This window comes from Phyllobates terribilis, unplaced genomic scaffold (genome assembly GCF_046119375.1).
Source record: "Phyllobates terribilis strain yellow unplaced genomic scaffold, ASM4611937v1 Scaffold_2__4_contigs__length_985480577, whole genome shotgun sequence".
NCBI classification, from domain to species: domain Eukaryota; kingdom Metazoa; phylum Chordata; class Amphibia; order Anura; family Dendrobatidae; genus Phyllobates; species Phyllobates terribilis.
Genome location: NW_027362762.1, coordinates 854282878 through 854298480, shown reverse-complemented (window position 1 = coordinate 854298480; position 15603 = coordinate 854282878). Strand labels below are relative to the sequence as shown.

Below are 15603 nucleotides of genomic sequence, written 5' to 3'. Positions count from 1 at the left end.
GATCTTTAAAGTTTGTGCTTGTACTGCTATACCAGTAGCCTTAAGAAAAATCCCTTAGAGATTTTTAAGAGAAGATCAGAGTGAGTGTGCGTATTGTGCCAATCCTGGAAATACATTCACATGAATTATAAGCACTGTTATGTCTTAAAGGCTGTTCTGTTAATCTGTGCAGCTACTACACCCCCCATGAGTGACCTTAATCCTTCCCGAGCTGAAGTAAGAGACTTTGGTGATCCACAGATATGCAAATGTCCCTCTATACATATTTGTTGAAAATACCACTTTTCCTAAGCTTTGTGTAGTTCTTTCTGTCAAGGAAGCTAGTGAGTGAACAGACTGAAAATTAATCGGGACTACAGGAAGAGTTTGCAGTTCTTGTCGCCTGTTTTATTATCCATGGTCTCAATGCCGCAATCTAGCACTTCACTGAGTAACCCTTTGCATTCAGACAGTAAGTCTGCTACCATTCTCTGTATGACATTTATTCTTTTGCACTGTAAAAATAAAAATAGTAAGATTAAATCTGCATTCACATCGGTGCTTCTTTGTGGTGAAGAGGCTATGGTTCTCCTTACCATGCATAGCCTGTAGTAAGCTAGAAGTTCGGAAGATCAAGAAAATAGTATCTAGAACTTACCAGATCTGCCTATTGGTGCAAATATTACATTGATAATGAAGCCTTCATATAATCACTAGAGTTGGCAGCAAACAGTTTAAATGTTCTTCTATGGACAGTTTTACTATATTGGACCCCAGAATTTCCTTGATATCCTAAAGTAGGGGTAGGGTATCCATTATTTTATGACTTATTTTGTATTTAATAAAAAAAAAAAAAATCTCAGCGTGCCATAAAGCGGAAGGGCCAAACGAGAGAAAGAAGCAGCGTCCTGACTGTTCTGATGCCACTAATGTGCGCCACAGTTCTCGGGGGGGACAGACTTCTCCTCCCCATCACCTGCCTGGACCTCCCTCTGGTGAGAGGCACTTGGTTGGCTGAGTGCTGTGCAGGTTCCTCCCTCTTCAGCAGCACCGCTCTGAGAGTCAGCAGAATTTGGGTACTCCAACCCTTATTTTATGTAATATATACACAGCATTTTTTTTTAGTTGAAAAAAACTTGATTATGTAACTTAACCGTACAGTTTAGTTTTAGGCTGAATGGTGATCTAAGGTATGGTGAGCTCACCTCTAAATTCTATATGAACTGATGCACAGAAGATCTGCTAAATGAAGCCATCAGATTCCTTTTATTATCAGGGAGTGTAAAGAAGTGATTTATGGAACTAAAAAGTATATGTTTTACTGTACAGTGATATGTACAACTTTATATAGTGGGAGGACCAAGACACACTTTATGGCATGTTATGTTTTACCTTTTTTTTCAAAACCTCTTTGAACCCAATTGTGTGTGTTCCTTTTTTTCAACAAATGTATTCCATGACTGATCAGATGCTGTGCCTGTCCATATGATTACATGGAGTGATGAGATCAATTGCAGTCTCCCAAGTCTTCCTATTGTATTTCTTAAGCTGAAAAATGCTGTGCTCTGTGTAAGTGTTGTGTTGTCCACATCCAACTAGGTTTTCCAACTCTTCGATTATGAGAGATGGTAGGTTTAAAGCCCTTTACTCTAATGGCTCATTCAGACGTCCGTGCAAATCAGTCCAATCACAGACCACAAAGCACAAACCGGCCGTGCTCTCCTGACCCGAATGTGAAAGCCTCATAGAAATACATGAAGCTTTCATACTCCAGATGGGAGACCCACGGCCAGACACTGTATCGCGGTCCGGGATCAGACCGATTTTCATCCAGTATCATGAATACTTTTTTTTTTCTGGTACATACATTGGGTCAGAATCGGAAAACCTGATTCCAGTAAAGAATACTTACGTGGGATTTCCCCACTGTGAACCTTTATCACCTTTCATCTGGATAGGTGATAAACGTCTAATTGCTGGGGGCTACACTGCTGGGACTTCCCATAATCACTAATAGAAGGGTCCTTAGCCCTTTTGTTCCTCCTCTCTGTGGTCAGCAACTTTAATTGAGTAAAGGCCCCCATATACACTAGACTAACAGCATCAGTAGGGTCAGCGGACAGTCTAAGGTGTATTGGGGCCTTCAGACTCTCACTCGACAGGTGATGTTTGTGGAGATAAGGAATCAGCATGTCCAATTTTGGATTTCTGATTCTTTTGTTCTCTGTGAGATAAGCAGGTGCCAGAGAAGTCTGACACTAGTTCTCTCACCGAGAACACCGGAGCGCTGGCTCTTCCATGGAGTTGGAAGAGATGGTTGCCTGACGAATCAATGGTTCGACCGACCGCTATCTATTGTGTATGGGGTCCTTAATAGTGTTGAGCGAGTATGTTCTGTCCGAGTACGCTCGGGCCGAGCTCCGAGTATTTATAGCTGCTTGGTGATGAGGTTAAATCGCTCCCGTGTGCATGATTTGCAACCGTTTGGCAGCTTTATTACATGTGAGGAATGTGTAAGAAATAGACATTCCTCCCATGTAATAAAACTGTCAAACAGTCAACCATATCACCGAGCAGCTATAAATATTCGGTGCTGGGCCCCAGCGTACTCTGCGAAAGGGTTAACAGAACATACTCGCTCAACACTAGTCCTTAACTATTGAGCATGCACCTTTAGGAAAGCATACTCAGATATCTTAGACATCTTAGACATTGAATATCTTGGCACAGTGCTTCTTTAACTACAACTCCACTGAACTTGACAACAATGATATAGAATGGGGGGGTCAAGGACTTCCCGTTTTACCAGTCAGTGGGGTCTTTGTGATTTATACATTTATAATCTATTCTGTGAGAAACCTCATTTAAAATCTTGTGAATGGTTACATTTTGACTCCAAGTTGTATAGAGATATAAGACTGTGCCATTGGCTGCATCACAACCCCAAAGCATGATTGATCCACCCCCATGCTTAATGGTTGGTGAGATGTTCTTTTCCTGAAATTCTGTGCCCTTTTTTCTCCACACATACCTTTGATCATTGTGGCCAGAGTTCTATTTTAACCTCATCGGTCCACAGGACATGTTTCCAAAATGCATCATGCTTGTTTAGATGTTCTTTTGCATACTTCTGATGCTGAATTTTATGGTGAGGACGCAAGAGAGGTTCTCTTTTGATGACTCTTCCATAAAGGCCATATTTATGCAGGTGTCTATGAACAGTAGAACAATGTACCACAACTCCAGAGGCCGCTAAATCTTTCTGAATGTCTTTTGCAGTCAAGCGGGGGTTCTAATTTGCCTCTCTAGCAATCCTATGAGCTGAAATTTTGTTTGGTCTTTTAGACCTTATCTTGACCCCCACTGTTCCTGTTAACTGCCGTTTTTAATTACATTTCGAACTGAGGAAATGGCAACTTGAAAACGCTTTGTCATCTTCTCATAGCCTTCTCCTGCTTTGTGGGCCTCCACCATTTTCATTTTCAGAGTGCTTAGAAGAAACCATGGCTGCTGTTTTTTGGCACAAGTTTAGGAAGTTGGGTTTTTATAAAGCTGGGAAATTTGCCTCACCTGGCCTTTCCTAACTATGATGGTGAACAAGCCATAACCGTAACAGGCTAAGGTCTGAAACCTTATTCAAAGTTATCAGAGCACATAAATCTCCAAGTGTGCCCAAACTTTTGCAAAAAATAACTAAATATATACAATATAATTTTTTTTTTTTGCATAAAATACAAAGTAAATGTATCATCTTTAACTTTAGGCCTTTTAGAGATCATTTCATCCTCAACTTGCTTAACTGTTCACAATAACAGTAATTTTGACCAGAGGTGCCCAAACTTTTACATGCCACTGTAGCAGAAGGTGGAGAGACAATTTTTTCTCCTCAATCAAAAATTGATGAAACACTGTCTGTTCCATACATCTGAATAGTGATATTACCATGTGTAGAAAGTTCTCTAACCTCCTATCTAAATGTGTGACCAAGTCCAAAACATGCCTGCCACGTTTGATACCCTAAATGAGATTGCCAGACAAATTTATACATCAGAATCAAAACGGGTGAATTTAGGAAAAAAAAAGGTCAAAATAATTAAATTGCAAGGAAAGGAAAATAAAAATAAAAAAAAACTGCACCAAAAACGTCTTAAAACTAAATGTGTGAATCCAGCCTAAAAAGTACTGCCTTGTGTATGCATTACTGTAAGCAGGTAGACACCACTTGGCGGCTTCACTTATAGGTATGTTAAGTATTGTAATGAAATGTCGACATTCCTTGATATTTCCTGCATATATTTGAGCTGCTCTTTAGTAGTATGGCAAATATTTGGGTTGGCTATGATTAGTTGTGCTCCTAGAATTTATCAAGAAACAGAAAATTTATATTCGCACAAGGGCAAAGACTTCTTAGAAATCTTAAGACTTTCAACCCCCGTCGTTATGACTCCATCACATTAGGTTATAAGTTCACCAATTTTTATCAATATTCCCAATGAATAAAAGATAATATTATTAAACCTACTATATATGGCCTGTCACCCCTTTCTGACTATATCATGGTTTAGAAATTTTTATAATCCACCATAGTAATTTTATACTATAATAATTTTTGAATTTTACTTAAGAAAACCAAGAGGCGTTAAACACTGTCTGCTGTATCATATTTTAGTTCATTGACGTTTCTTATATAATTGGTAGGTCTGGCCATCTGTAAAGCAATAGTTGTGCTCCACATCAGCCACTTATATAATATGTTATTTTACTATTGTGTGTCAATTAGATAGACTGTATAGAAAAGTTTTAAACACAGTCGTTTGCCTTTAAATACGTAGAGAATCGGTCTCTAAGCCAAATTAAAAAAACACTTCCCTGGTAGAGGCACTGCCTTCCTTCGTGTTTACAGACAGTACCACAATGTTTATGGCAGTTGCAATGAATGAGTTAATGAACAAAAAACATTTCCACAGACTAATATTCACATGTTGCGTTTTTGCAGCCTTTTTTACAGCACCAGCAAAGTGGTGCGATTGTGTTTTTGAGATCATTGGCTTTTTTTTTTATCTGCAGCATGTCAATTCTTTTTAAAGTTTTTTCAGTGTTTTTCACCGATGCTGAATGGGGGGACAAAAAGTGCAAGTGAAAAAATAGCATGCTAAAACGCCACCTGTGAACATACCCTAATACAGTCCAGGACAAGATAAAGTATAGCCAGAGATGAGGGAATGGCAGAGGCATATATACAAAGCCTTTTCTGTGCATAGTGTTGCTGTCTTTCTTTGGTACAGCTGGAAGGCTATAGATACAAAGCTATAATTTAAACCTGGTGCAGATCATGTCTCAATCTACACTGCAAAGCCGGAAAGTGAGCTACAGAAAATATTACTGTAAAAGCTGTAATTTGTATTCAAATGAATAGTCTCGTGAAAAAGATTTAATGAAAACAACTTGATATCATAGCCTGATGATCCATTCCCTTAAAATTGTCAGAACCGTCTATGTAACAAAACATCTTGATTAACGTATCAGTGGCTCACAGTGTAAGTCTTTGTAACATAGAAGCCTTGTCGGCAGCATTTCACATTATACGTTTTATAGGCGGTGGAAGTTACTTGTGACATGGATAATTTTGACGTTGGTGCCCTCCGCCTGCAGACAAGGGGGACACTTCTCCCGGGCTGGGCATGTTCATTTATTTGTTTAGTTAGGAGAATCCTCGCAAGGCAGGCGGCAAATTCCCTGACAGATCCTTTTGTTTTTTCAATCTCCCTCCGCTCATTGATCTGGATTAATACTCTGACGTGCCTGCAATTTGCACAACTTCAACGCAATTTGTTTCTGCCTGGAGGGCACATTTTGGAGCCGAATAAAGATTCATAGGGGTAGAAAATCGGAAATACAAGGAGGGAGGGGACGAGGGCGCAGATATAAGCAATTACTAAATGCAGCTTTCCAATTGGAAACTCTTTCTGCAGATTTTCTTCCTACTTCTATCAGCTTTTACAATGCCATTGATGGAAACCTTGTACGTTAAGTATTTATTGTATACACATGTTATATGGTGCGTATATGAGCAGGAGATAAAACCTGGAAGGGAAGAAGACTTCCCTGCAAATTGCCATGGAAAATGTATTAATTAGTGGAAGAAGGTAGTTTGCATCTATTAAATGGATTAATGTCCACAGCCGCATGATGATTGAATGGTAGCCATCAGTACTTAATGATGCTGTTTCTCCTTCCGCATTGTGCAGTTTCACAGGATCTGCAGACCTCTTTAATAAATGGTGATGGTGGTATTCATTAGAATTAATGTGTCACGTTGGAGCTTTAACTGTTTGCATGCCGAAGAACAGGAAACCGAATTTCAGATGCAGTGAGGATCAGTCTTTTCCGTCACATTAAGAAATATATAGAATATTTTCTATGCTTTGTCTGATAGTTTGAAAATAAGTGGACCCTTCTCGTCATTGAGAAAGTGGGGGTAGAAATCAAGTGTGAAAAATGGGTTCCTTAAGGGGTACCTCTAATTTTTGCTGGTCCTTGAATCTCTCTCAAAAAGTTTACTGCAGATTGGGTGGTACTGATGCCACAGACTCTTGCTGACTGTCTCCTGCCCTCAGATTTAACTTTCTGGCTGGAGACCAGTACATAAATGCCAATAACATTGGAGGTGCCATTTAATGCAGGACACTAAGAAAGAAGCCAGTGGTCTAATACTAAATTATTGAGAGCTGCTGTGCACAAAAAAAGGTATGCAGAACTCCCTATTGTAAATTCTGCCCACATATAATCCCCCTCTCTCACTTATACTTGGTCTTTTGTATTTGGGTCATTTGTAATAACTGGGAGGCTCACATGACCCTTTCCTACTTCACTTTTTGCTGTTATTTTTTTTTCTACATTTTGTATAGTTGTCGTTAAACATGCTTCACAAGCATCCCAATAATAATTTTTGTGTTGCCTCCTGTTTTATAGTTTGACCTTTCCTACTGGCCCAACTCCTAAGAAGTTGGATGGGTCCTATTTTCGAAGGGTCAAGGCTGACGTCTATTCATCCACTTTTTGGATGTTTGGTAGATACTTATGTCGATTAGTTTAGAAAGTTCGTATATGTATGTTCTACTTTAGATTACAAGTACTTCTTGGGAAGAGATGCTTCTTTCTCTTATACAGAAGTGATATTCGTTTTTTGTTATTAATTGGAAACTTGAATTAAGGGAAGATTGTAATTTGAAGATTTGAAACCGAGTAAGGGCAGTTGCAGAGGAACGTTTTCTCCACATCAAAGAAAATCAGTCTGATTATGGTGGTCAGGAGTGTGTGTGGTTGGGAGTGTGGTCAGAAAAAGTCTCCATCTACTCCATTCAGTCTGTCCGTGAAAATTGGACCGCTTTCAGATGTTTTCCATGAACCCATAGACATGAATGGTTGAATGTCATCTATTAGAGGCATATCGTGCATTCTACAATGTCTTTCCTCGGATCACTCGGATATGTACACTGCCTTATTGAATAACATTGGTCCGAGTGCGATCCGATGTTTTGACGGATCGCACTCTGACCAAAACTACGGCAGTCTGCACAAGCCCTAATACAAGGTGATCTAAGTTTGTAGATTCTGGTGATTTTTTTGATACATAATATAAACGTTTGAAGTATCTAAAGGAGGTGGGACGACAACCAAGACTCTCTCCTACAATTAAGTGGAATATATGCGGACACTCCACTAGCACAAAATATTAGAAGATATTCTTTTTCGTGGGCCAACCAAATACTTTAGGTATCACAGGAAAGCAATACCATCAGAAGGGCATAGAGAGCTACCCTTAAAGAGTATGTCCAGTCCAAATGATCTTTTGACATGTCATGGATATGTGCAAGAAGGCCAAAAAGACCATTTTATCTCCAGTAAATGCAACAAAGGGTTTAGATCTTCTCCAATGTATTTGACATATATGAATGTAATGCTGACTGGATTCCCTCGGTAAGAGCCATAAGTTCAATTTCTACAAGGATATCTTTAAGTGGCTAATTAAGCATTAGGGTTACTGGTTTTCATTAGAGATCCATGTGGTGTACGGAGACTCCTGGGAAAAGTGTGCAGATTAGCTCTCTTCTACTTGAGCTTGAGTGCAGTTACCTGAATGTGCATGTACCTATAACTCTGCATTAATACTCAATATTAAAGATCCCACTTGTGTTGTACAAATGAGTGAAAAAGTGACCTCCCTCTACGATTCCATGTGCATCGAACTAAAATGAAAAAAATTACCATTTCTTTTTATTTTTCAGCCCCCCAAGCTATAGAAAACCATTGAGCTATGACAGAGGTGATGATGAGCAGGACAACTTTGATAGCACATACCGATCGAAATATTCCTCGCGGAGCTACCTGAGCGACAGCGACACAGAAACCAAATCCTCTGAACCCTTGTCCTAATCATGATGAGGATGTGAACAGTGCCACCTATAGGAATGGGAGAATATTGCCATTTCCACGGACTGAGAGATGCAGTTTCTATACTTGTCCTTGGGGACTGTGTGTTCGCTTCCAGCCTGAGAAGAGTGACTCGACACCGCATTCTTGTCCACCGCCTGGCAACCTTACTGCATGGGCTCAATTCTGCGTTTTAACGTTGCAGGGTGCTTTCATTGGATTGTCTTCTTTTACTTTACATGTTGATGGTTGGTGAAAATGGAGAAGAGAATCAGATAAATTATTATTTTTCCTGTACTGTTTTCTGCATCTTTGTTTCACCCCTTGGTGGAATAGTGGATTTTCGACAGCTGGGGATGTCTCATTGTCCACTGGTCTCATCTCTCTCTGTAAATATAGTGAGAGTATGCGGTCCTGGATGTTCAGAATGGGGGCTCCCAGCTGAATGGTGCCTTTTTTTCTGACCTCCTTTAGTTTGGGAGACCACATTGCAATTATTCCTAGACCCTCAAGGTGATCACCCTGTATCTTATTATTTACATATGTGTATTATGTATGTACGGTTGATATCCTGGTTGGTTGAATAGAGAAGACAGCCGGTATGATATAAGTGATCTCTTGGGCTGGATCCGCTGGGGGCCACAGTCCAGATTGTGCACAATGAACAGAGGCATGCTGCAATATAGGAATCTAACAATGGCCGTAATCCTCTAAGCCAAGGCTTACCATGGTGTTATGTAATGCGCAGTATTTCCTAAGCTCCTAGTTTATCATGGGGGGCGACATTGGGTATTTCAAGATTTATTACCACAACAAATGTACAACTATTTTGGCCAAAAGTAATTGTACGTAGATGGGAAATTCTCTTTTGCTGATCTGCAATCAATTTAAAGCTGAAACTTTTCTACATGAATGTCTTGCAGCATGAACTGTTGTCATGGCTGGATTTTGCTTGTCACTTGCTACAGTGAAACAGTGAAATTATCATTTTTAGTATTTGGCAAAAAAAAAAACATATGAGGGTCACTGCAAGCCTCATACCCAGAAAAAAAGTTAGCACTTCCATTTTTTTTTTTTAATCTCCTGCATGTTCTGGAGTTAAAATTCTGAATATTTAGGTGCAGTTAAAGAGGTTCTGCCAAAATTACAAATGATCACCTATCCACGATAGAGAAGTGTGTGATCATTGGGGTCCCACTTCCAGGACCTGCACTGTTTGACGCGGATCCTGTGTCTCCAGTTTGAATAACCAAGCTCAACGTTTCCCAAGACCCTCAGCGATCAGATACTTATCTATCCTGTGGCTACTTAGGAAGCTGTAATTGAGGGACAACCCCTTTCAGAACCGCCTCCCTTTCCTCCATAACTTGTCTCAGGAGTCTAGGAAGCTTAAATTATGGCTGACGTTTGCAAAACTTTTGCACATATTAGCTGCTTCACCTGGTAATGTGTTAATTTAGGGAACCACTGTGGTTATGTGACCTCTTTTCTCTTACTTACAAAGTAGATATTCAATAAAGTGAAAATTTCCTTTTAAAAAACGTTTTTTTAAATCTAATTAGGTTCCAGTTTTGAGCTGATTTATAACAGTCTGTGATCCAAATCCTCTGCATGGAAATTAATATACAAACCTACCCTGATGGCTACAACTCGGGTGTTTATGGGCTTAACACATATCCTAATGCAATAAACTCCTAAGCTCCCTCCAGTGGTGACTGCTAGAAGCCAGAATATTAGACAGGGAATTTGGAAATCAGAATTAAAAAAAATAAAGCTGTGGCCACTATAAAAAATTATTAATCATATTAACAACCTGTGACGTATATTTTCATCAACAGTTGAGTGCGTGTATATGCAGAAGGGTAATACATAGCAGATGTTGGCTGTGTTATAGAGCCAGCGCCTGACTCTAATAGCTGTGACCAGATCTAGCCCCGAACGCTGCTGTTTAACCATTTACGTACTGCCATTAATCTCTCACAGTGGCATTTAAATTGTTGCAAAGTAATGGCAGGCTGCCAATGTGCCGCAGTACAAGTCCCCTAAGGGGACTAAAAAAATAAGTCAATTGTAATAAAAAAAACTAATAAGTTAAGAAAAAAAACCTAAACTTATTTGATGGAACCACATCTGTAAAATTCCAATCTATGAAAATATAAAGTTAATTAACTAAAAGTTAATGGCATAAAGAAATCAAAGTACAAGAATTTGCAGTTTTTTGGTGACTTGTCAAGCCAGAAACAAGCCCTTATACAGATTCCCCGGGAAAAAAAACCACAGGTCTCTAAATTAAAAATGTGGCTTGTGTCACCATTTTCTTAGTGTTTGATTCTATTTTTTAAACCTCTAAATATATAAATAAAATAGTAAAATTAAAAAAAAAATTGTTCGGTATTACCACAATCATACTGACCTGTAAGATCATGTTGCCAGGTCATATCTACCATACTCCATAAAAAAATCAATGGAATCATTCAGCTTTTTACCCGTTAACTTCACATTGAATTTTTTTTCCACTTTCTAGTACATTATTTAATAAAGTAAATACAACTTGTCCCTCAAAAAAAACAAGCCCTCCTATGGCTCTGTACACAAAAAATAAAAAAAAGTTATGTCTCTTGGTAGAAGTTTGAGGAAAAATTAGAGAGCACGAAAACTGAATCGGAAGTGGATAAAGAATAACAGCATGCCATTAAAAGTTGCGTATCCATGATAAAGTCAACTAAACTCCTTCGGCCTGCTAATCCAGAATTTTAGTTGATGAGGTAAGTTTTTGTATTAAAGTGATTCAGTCTCGCCAGGTGTAGTAATTCAAAGTTGACCACAGATTTTTCCTCCTCTATGCAAACAGCGGCATAGGCCTCAGCTTCCTGGATACCTGGTATAACTCAGTGGGGGCTTGGGAAATTGCTATTCACTTTTTTATTTTCAAATTTTTAGCGGAATTGGCTTTAAACAAAGTTTATGACAATGCAAGCTGCCAAAAACTAGAATCTAGTGACATCACTGAGACATTAGCCACTAAGTTTGAGTGAAAGGTACTAGTGATGAGCGCAAGTTCTCGTTACTCAAGTTCGCCTAGGGTGCTCGGGTACACACAGAGTATTGCGGGTGCTCGAGTGACATGTTCAAGTCCCCGCGGCTGCATGTTTCGTGGCTGTTAGCCACAAAACACGGGCAATCCCCGCATGTTTTGTGGCTGTCTGACAGCCGTGAAACATGGGGCCTTGGGGACTCAAGCACGTCACTTGAGCACCCCCGATACTTGGTGCATACCCAAGCACCCTAGGCGAACTCGAGTAACGAGCACTTGCGCTCATCATACCCTTTAAAGCGACCCTGTTCACTTATGATATTAAAATTGACTATGCATATTGTATGTATAGTCGCCATACCTGGCCCCCTCCTTTTTATTGCCCAGCTTCCCTTCTCCCCGCACTGTGACCTTTTCTCCTTTTGTCCAACATGGCTGCCACAGTAGCATCAGTAGCGCTGCGAAAGATCTAAATCAACCATCTCCTGCTCTTCCTCTACCGATATCCATCCCACTGAGCAGGAAAACGGAGGTAACAGCAACATAAAGGTAGGGACCAAATATGGTGACTAAACATCAGAAATCTATAGTCAGATTTAATGTAGGAAATGTAATAACCCTTTCTGGTCTACATTATAAAAATTTATTTTTTAATACATTTTTTTTCATTGCCACTTCTTTCTTTTTTAGTAAACCGTGCAATAAAAAAAGTAAAATTTTGCTTGGATTTTTTTCCTTTATTTAGTTGTCCTTGTCAATATGTGATTAACTCTTAAATATGAAAGGCCTCAATGTCTTTATTTCTGATATCATATTTTCTAGATCAGACCTGTTAAATCGAGATTTTGGTGGGAATTCTTTTTTTTTTTAAATTTAATCTTTTACGGTCTTCATAGTTTTATAAATTTGTTCTTTTGCACCGTCAACAGGCTAAGGTAGGAACAATCTTTACACTGCAGATTTTTGCAGAAACGTCCCGGTCCTTAGAAAAACCACAAGCTGTATATGTCCCTGGTGGATGGTCTATCTCACATGAGGTTGGGGTAGGAAAAGGGTTATATATACATATATCCATACTATGGATGTGCTTGAGCTGCAGCTTTTTTTATTAATTGTGTGGAGTTAAATAAAAAAAAATACATGAAATCAGCCTTCGTGTGTGTAGTCTATATTTCTTACATCTAAAATCTAAAGTATTGGGCATGGGAAGATTAATAGTGGTATCACTGTGGTTGGGATTATTTTTCAGAATCTACAATCATCTACGTTTAATGGCCGCTTTGAGAGACCCATCAAGTATTGGGTTGGACCGGCTTTGGCCTTCAGAACTGCAGCAATTCTTCTTGGCACAGATTCCACTAGTTGTTGAAAATAGTTTTACAATATTTGCTCATACGGACAGGTTAGCTTATCGAACTAGCTGAAGGTACTTGCATGCCCCGAACAGCCTGTTGCATCACTGGGTTGAGGTACTCTATAGGATTACTATTTAGGGTCTACTGTATGAAGACCAGAAAGGCAAGGAGAACTCCCTGCAATGTTCCTGGAACCAATCCATGACTGGTCGAGCCTTGTGTCATGGTGTCCATTGTCCAGCTGAAAGTGTCCTTTTGCCAGTAGGGTAAACAGCTGCTATGAAGAAATCAACTTGGTTGGCCACAATGCTAAGGTAAGCCCTACTGTCCAAACAAGCACCCATAGTTGTCATAGGAACCGTTGTGTACCAAGAAAAGGTTTTTTGCGATGAGGCTGGGGAGCAAATAGCACAAAATAGGGTTTTATCCGTGATGGGGGATGTAAAAACGGGGTGGTTGCTCACTGTGTATTGTTGTAATTACAACAATTTACATGCGTATGCCAGCTGCTGCAAACGCGGGTCATGGACCAGAAGGTAATAGGAGATAGGCGGCTTTTCTTGTGCTGCTGGCGACAGGGCTGTGGAGTCGGAGTTAGTTTTGGTTGGAGTCGGAGTCAGAGTCTGTAGAAATGTACCGACTCCGACTCCAGCTTTAAAAAAATTTTATTAATATTTCATAATTGAACTTTCATACGAATTTTATAAATGTTACTCAAATATATATGTGCTATCAAACTATGAACAACAGTGATAAGCAGTTCTGCTGGAGATAGAGACATTTCTTAAGGCCCCGTCACACATAACGAGATCGCTAGCGAGATCGTTAGTGCGTCACGGTTTTGGGATCGCTGGAGAGTCGTTTCGTGATCGCTGGGGAGCTGTCAAACATGCAGAACTTACCAACGATTTCGGGCGCCCCAGCGATCTAACTAACGATCTCGGCGGTCGTTGGGACACTTTCACACAGCAGCTATTTCAACGATCCACACCTTGATAGGGACTATACTGTGTCACAAAGGCGTGCATAAAATCACTTTTCCGCGCCCCCTCATCTCCGATTGGTGGACGCTACTGCGTTCTGATTGGCGGCCTTGGTTTAACATCGCTACTGCGTCTCCCGGTCAGATGGGATCGCTACTGCGTCTCCGGTCAGACGGGAACACTGGAGTGTGCATTGTTCCTGTACAGATGTATGGATGTCCATATATTTATATGAATATATATATAGAGATGTAAATGGCCATTTATGTGTATGCATATTTGTATGTTTGAGAGTATGTATGTGTATATATAGTTATCTGTATGTGTATATGAGTGTGTGTATATATTTATGTACTTAAAAATATGTATGAGTACATGGATGAATCTGTTTACATACGAGTACACGAATGTATATGCGTGTATGTATGTATCTGTATACGCATGTGTATACGTATATATATATGTATGTATATATATATATATATATATATATATATATGTGTATATATATATATGTATATATGTATGTGTGTGTGTGTATGTATGTATATATATATATATATATATATATATGGACTGCTTACTGCGGTGACTACTGCTACTACTGAAAGAATGAGAAACAAAGCTTTTGCATAGTAGAACACACAGTTTATTAGACACATCAGTACAGAAATGTCAGTAGTGTAGAAACATGAGTAGTTGCCCACTACAGGTTCTGATGCGGCCAAGGAATAGCACCAGGACCGTTAAAATACTGGCAGTAGTTGTCGCGGCAGGTCTTTGCATCATGGGTGTTTCTGCCATGTCCCACTGATTGAAGACCTGCAATTGCAGGATCGTTTGCACGCCATCCACCGAGCTCCACTTCCCCATTGGCTACATCCACAGAGTCCACGAAGCCAGGCGGACAGTGCGTAATTGCATCACGTTGACGAAGAAAGTTGTGAAGCGTGCAACAGGCCAAAACAACAGAGTCTATTGATTTAAGCTTCATGTTAATTGGCGTGTGAAAAACTCTGAAGCGGTTGGCCAGGACAGCATGTCAGAAAACGTGCTGTGTGGGTGTGTGTGCACGAGACCCCTAAAATATCCGCCCATGCAAAAGCATATATATACAGATAGAAGCCAAGCCCTCCCTCCCTGAAGAGCAATGATGGCAGACAATTGATAGATGTCCTATAAATGAATTAAAAATGGAAACTCATTTAAGACCCCAAACCATACCTACCTCGCTAAAGATGTTTGATTTCTTCAAAGTGGAGTCACAGCCGGAGAACGCTAGTGGGATCCGAAAAACAAGGACGCAGTAGCGACCACCAATCGGGGACGAGGGGCGCGGAAAAGTCCAATCTATGCATGCCTACGTGTCTCAGTTTTGAATCGTTGATAAGGTGTCAAATACAGCGATGCACACTGCCCAGCAGGAGCACAACGACTCAGGAATGGTCCAGGAAGCTTTGTAACGATCAGTGATCTCACAGCAGGGCCCTGATCGTTGCTGCCTGTCAGACATAACGAGATCACTGGCGAGATCGCTATTGCGTCACGAAAACCGTGACGCATCAACGATCTCACTAGCGATCTCGTTATGTGTGACAGGGCCTTTACTTCTTGTGTCACTGTTCTCCACTGCCCTTATCTAATCTTATACTTGGTTAACCTCATGCTGCCCCAACCCCCCTACTTACAATGTATGAAACTGAAAGTGAAAATGTCTTGCAAATTCTTAGTAGTAAAGCTCCTCCTCTAGACTAGATGTTTACTAGGTGTGCGTCTTCCAAGCATCTCACAGCTGCTACTCAGAAGAGGAAGACTGTAA

At 40.0% G+C, this 15603-nt stretch overlaps 1 protein-coding gene across 19 annotated transcripts in view; it reads left to right on the top strand.

The window, feature by feature from the left end:
- MYO18A (myosin XVIIIA) overlaps positions 1–12166 on the top strand; it is a 386801-nt gene extending 374635 nt beyond the window's left edge. For 13 of the 19 annotated variants that reach the window (XM_073667922.1, XM_073667921.1, XM_073667918.1 and 10 more), the window contains one exon: positions 8268–8399. Coding sequence is in view for 6 of the 19 variants with exons in the window: in XM_073667936.1 (XP_073524037.1) it covers positions 8268–8415 (148 nt within the window). In the remaining 13 variants the exon portion in view is untranslated. Of the gene's footprint in view, positions 1–8267 lie in introns of all 19 variants that reach the window. The other 6 variants (XM_073667936.1, XM_073667934.1, XM_073667935.1 and 3 more) reach the window with 1 other exon arrangement.
- Positions 12167–15603: the final 3437 nt, after the last annotated feature.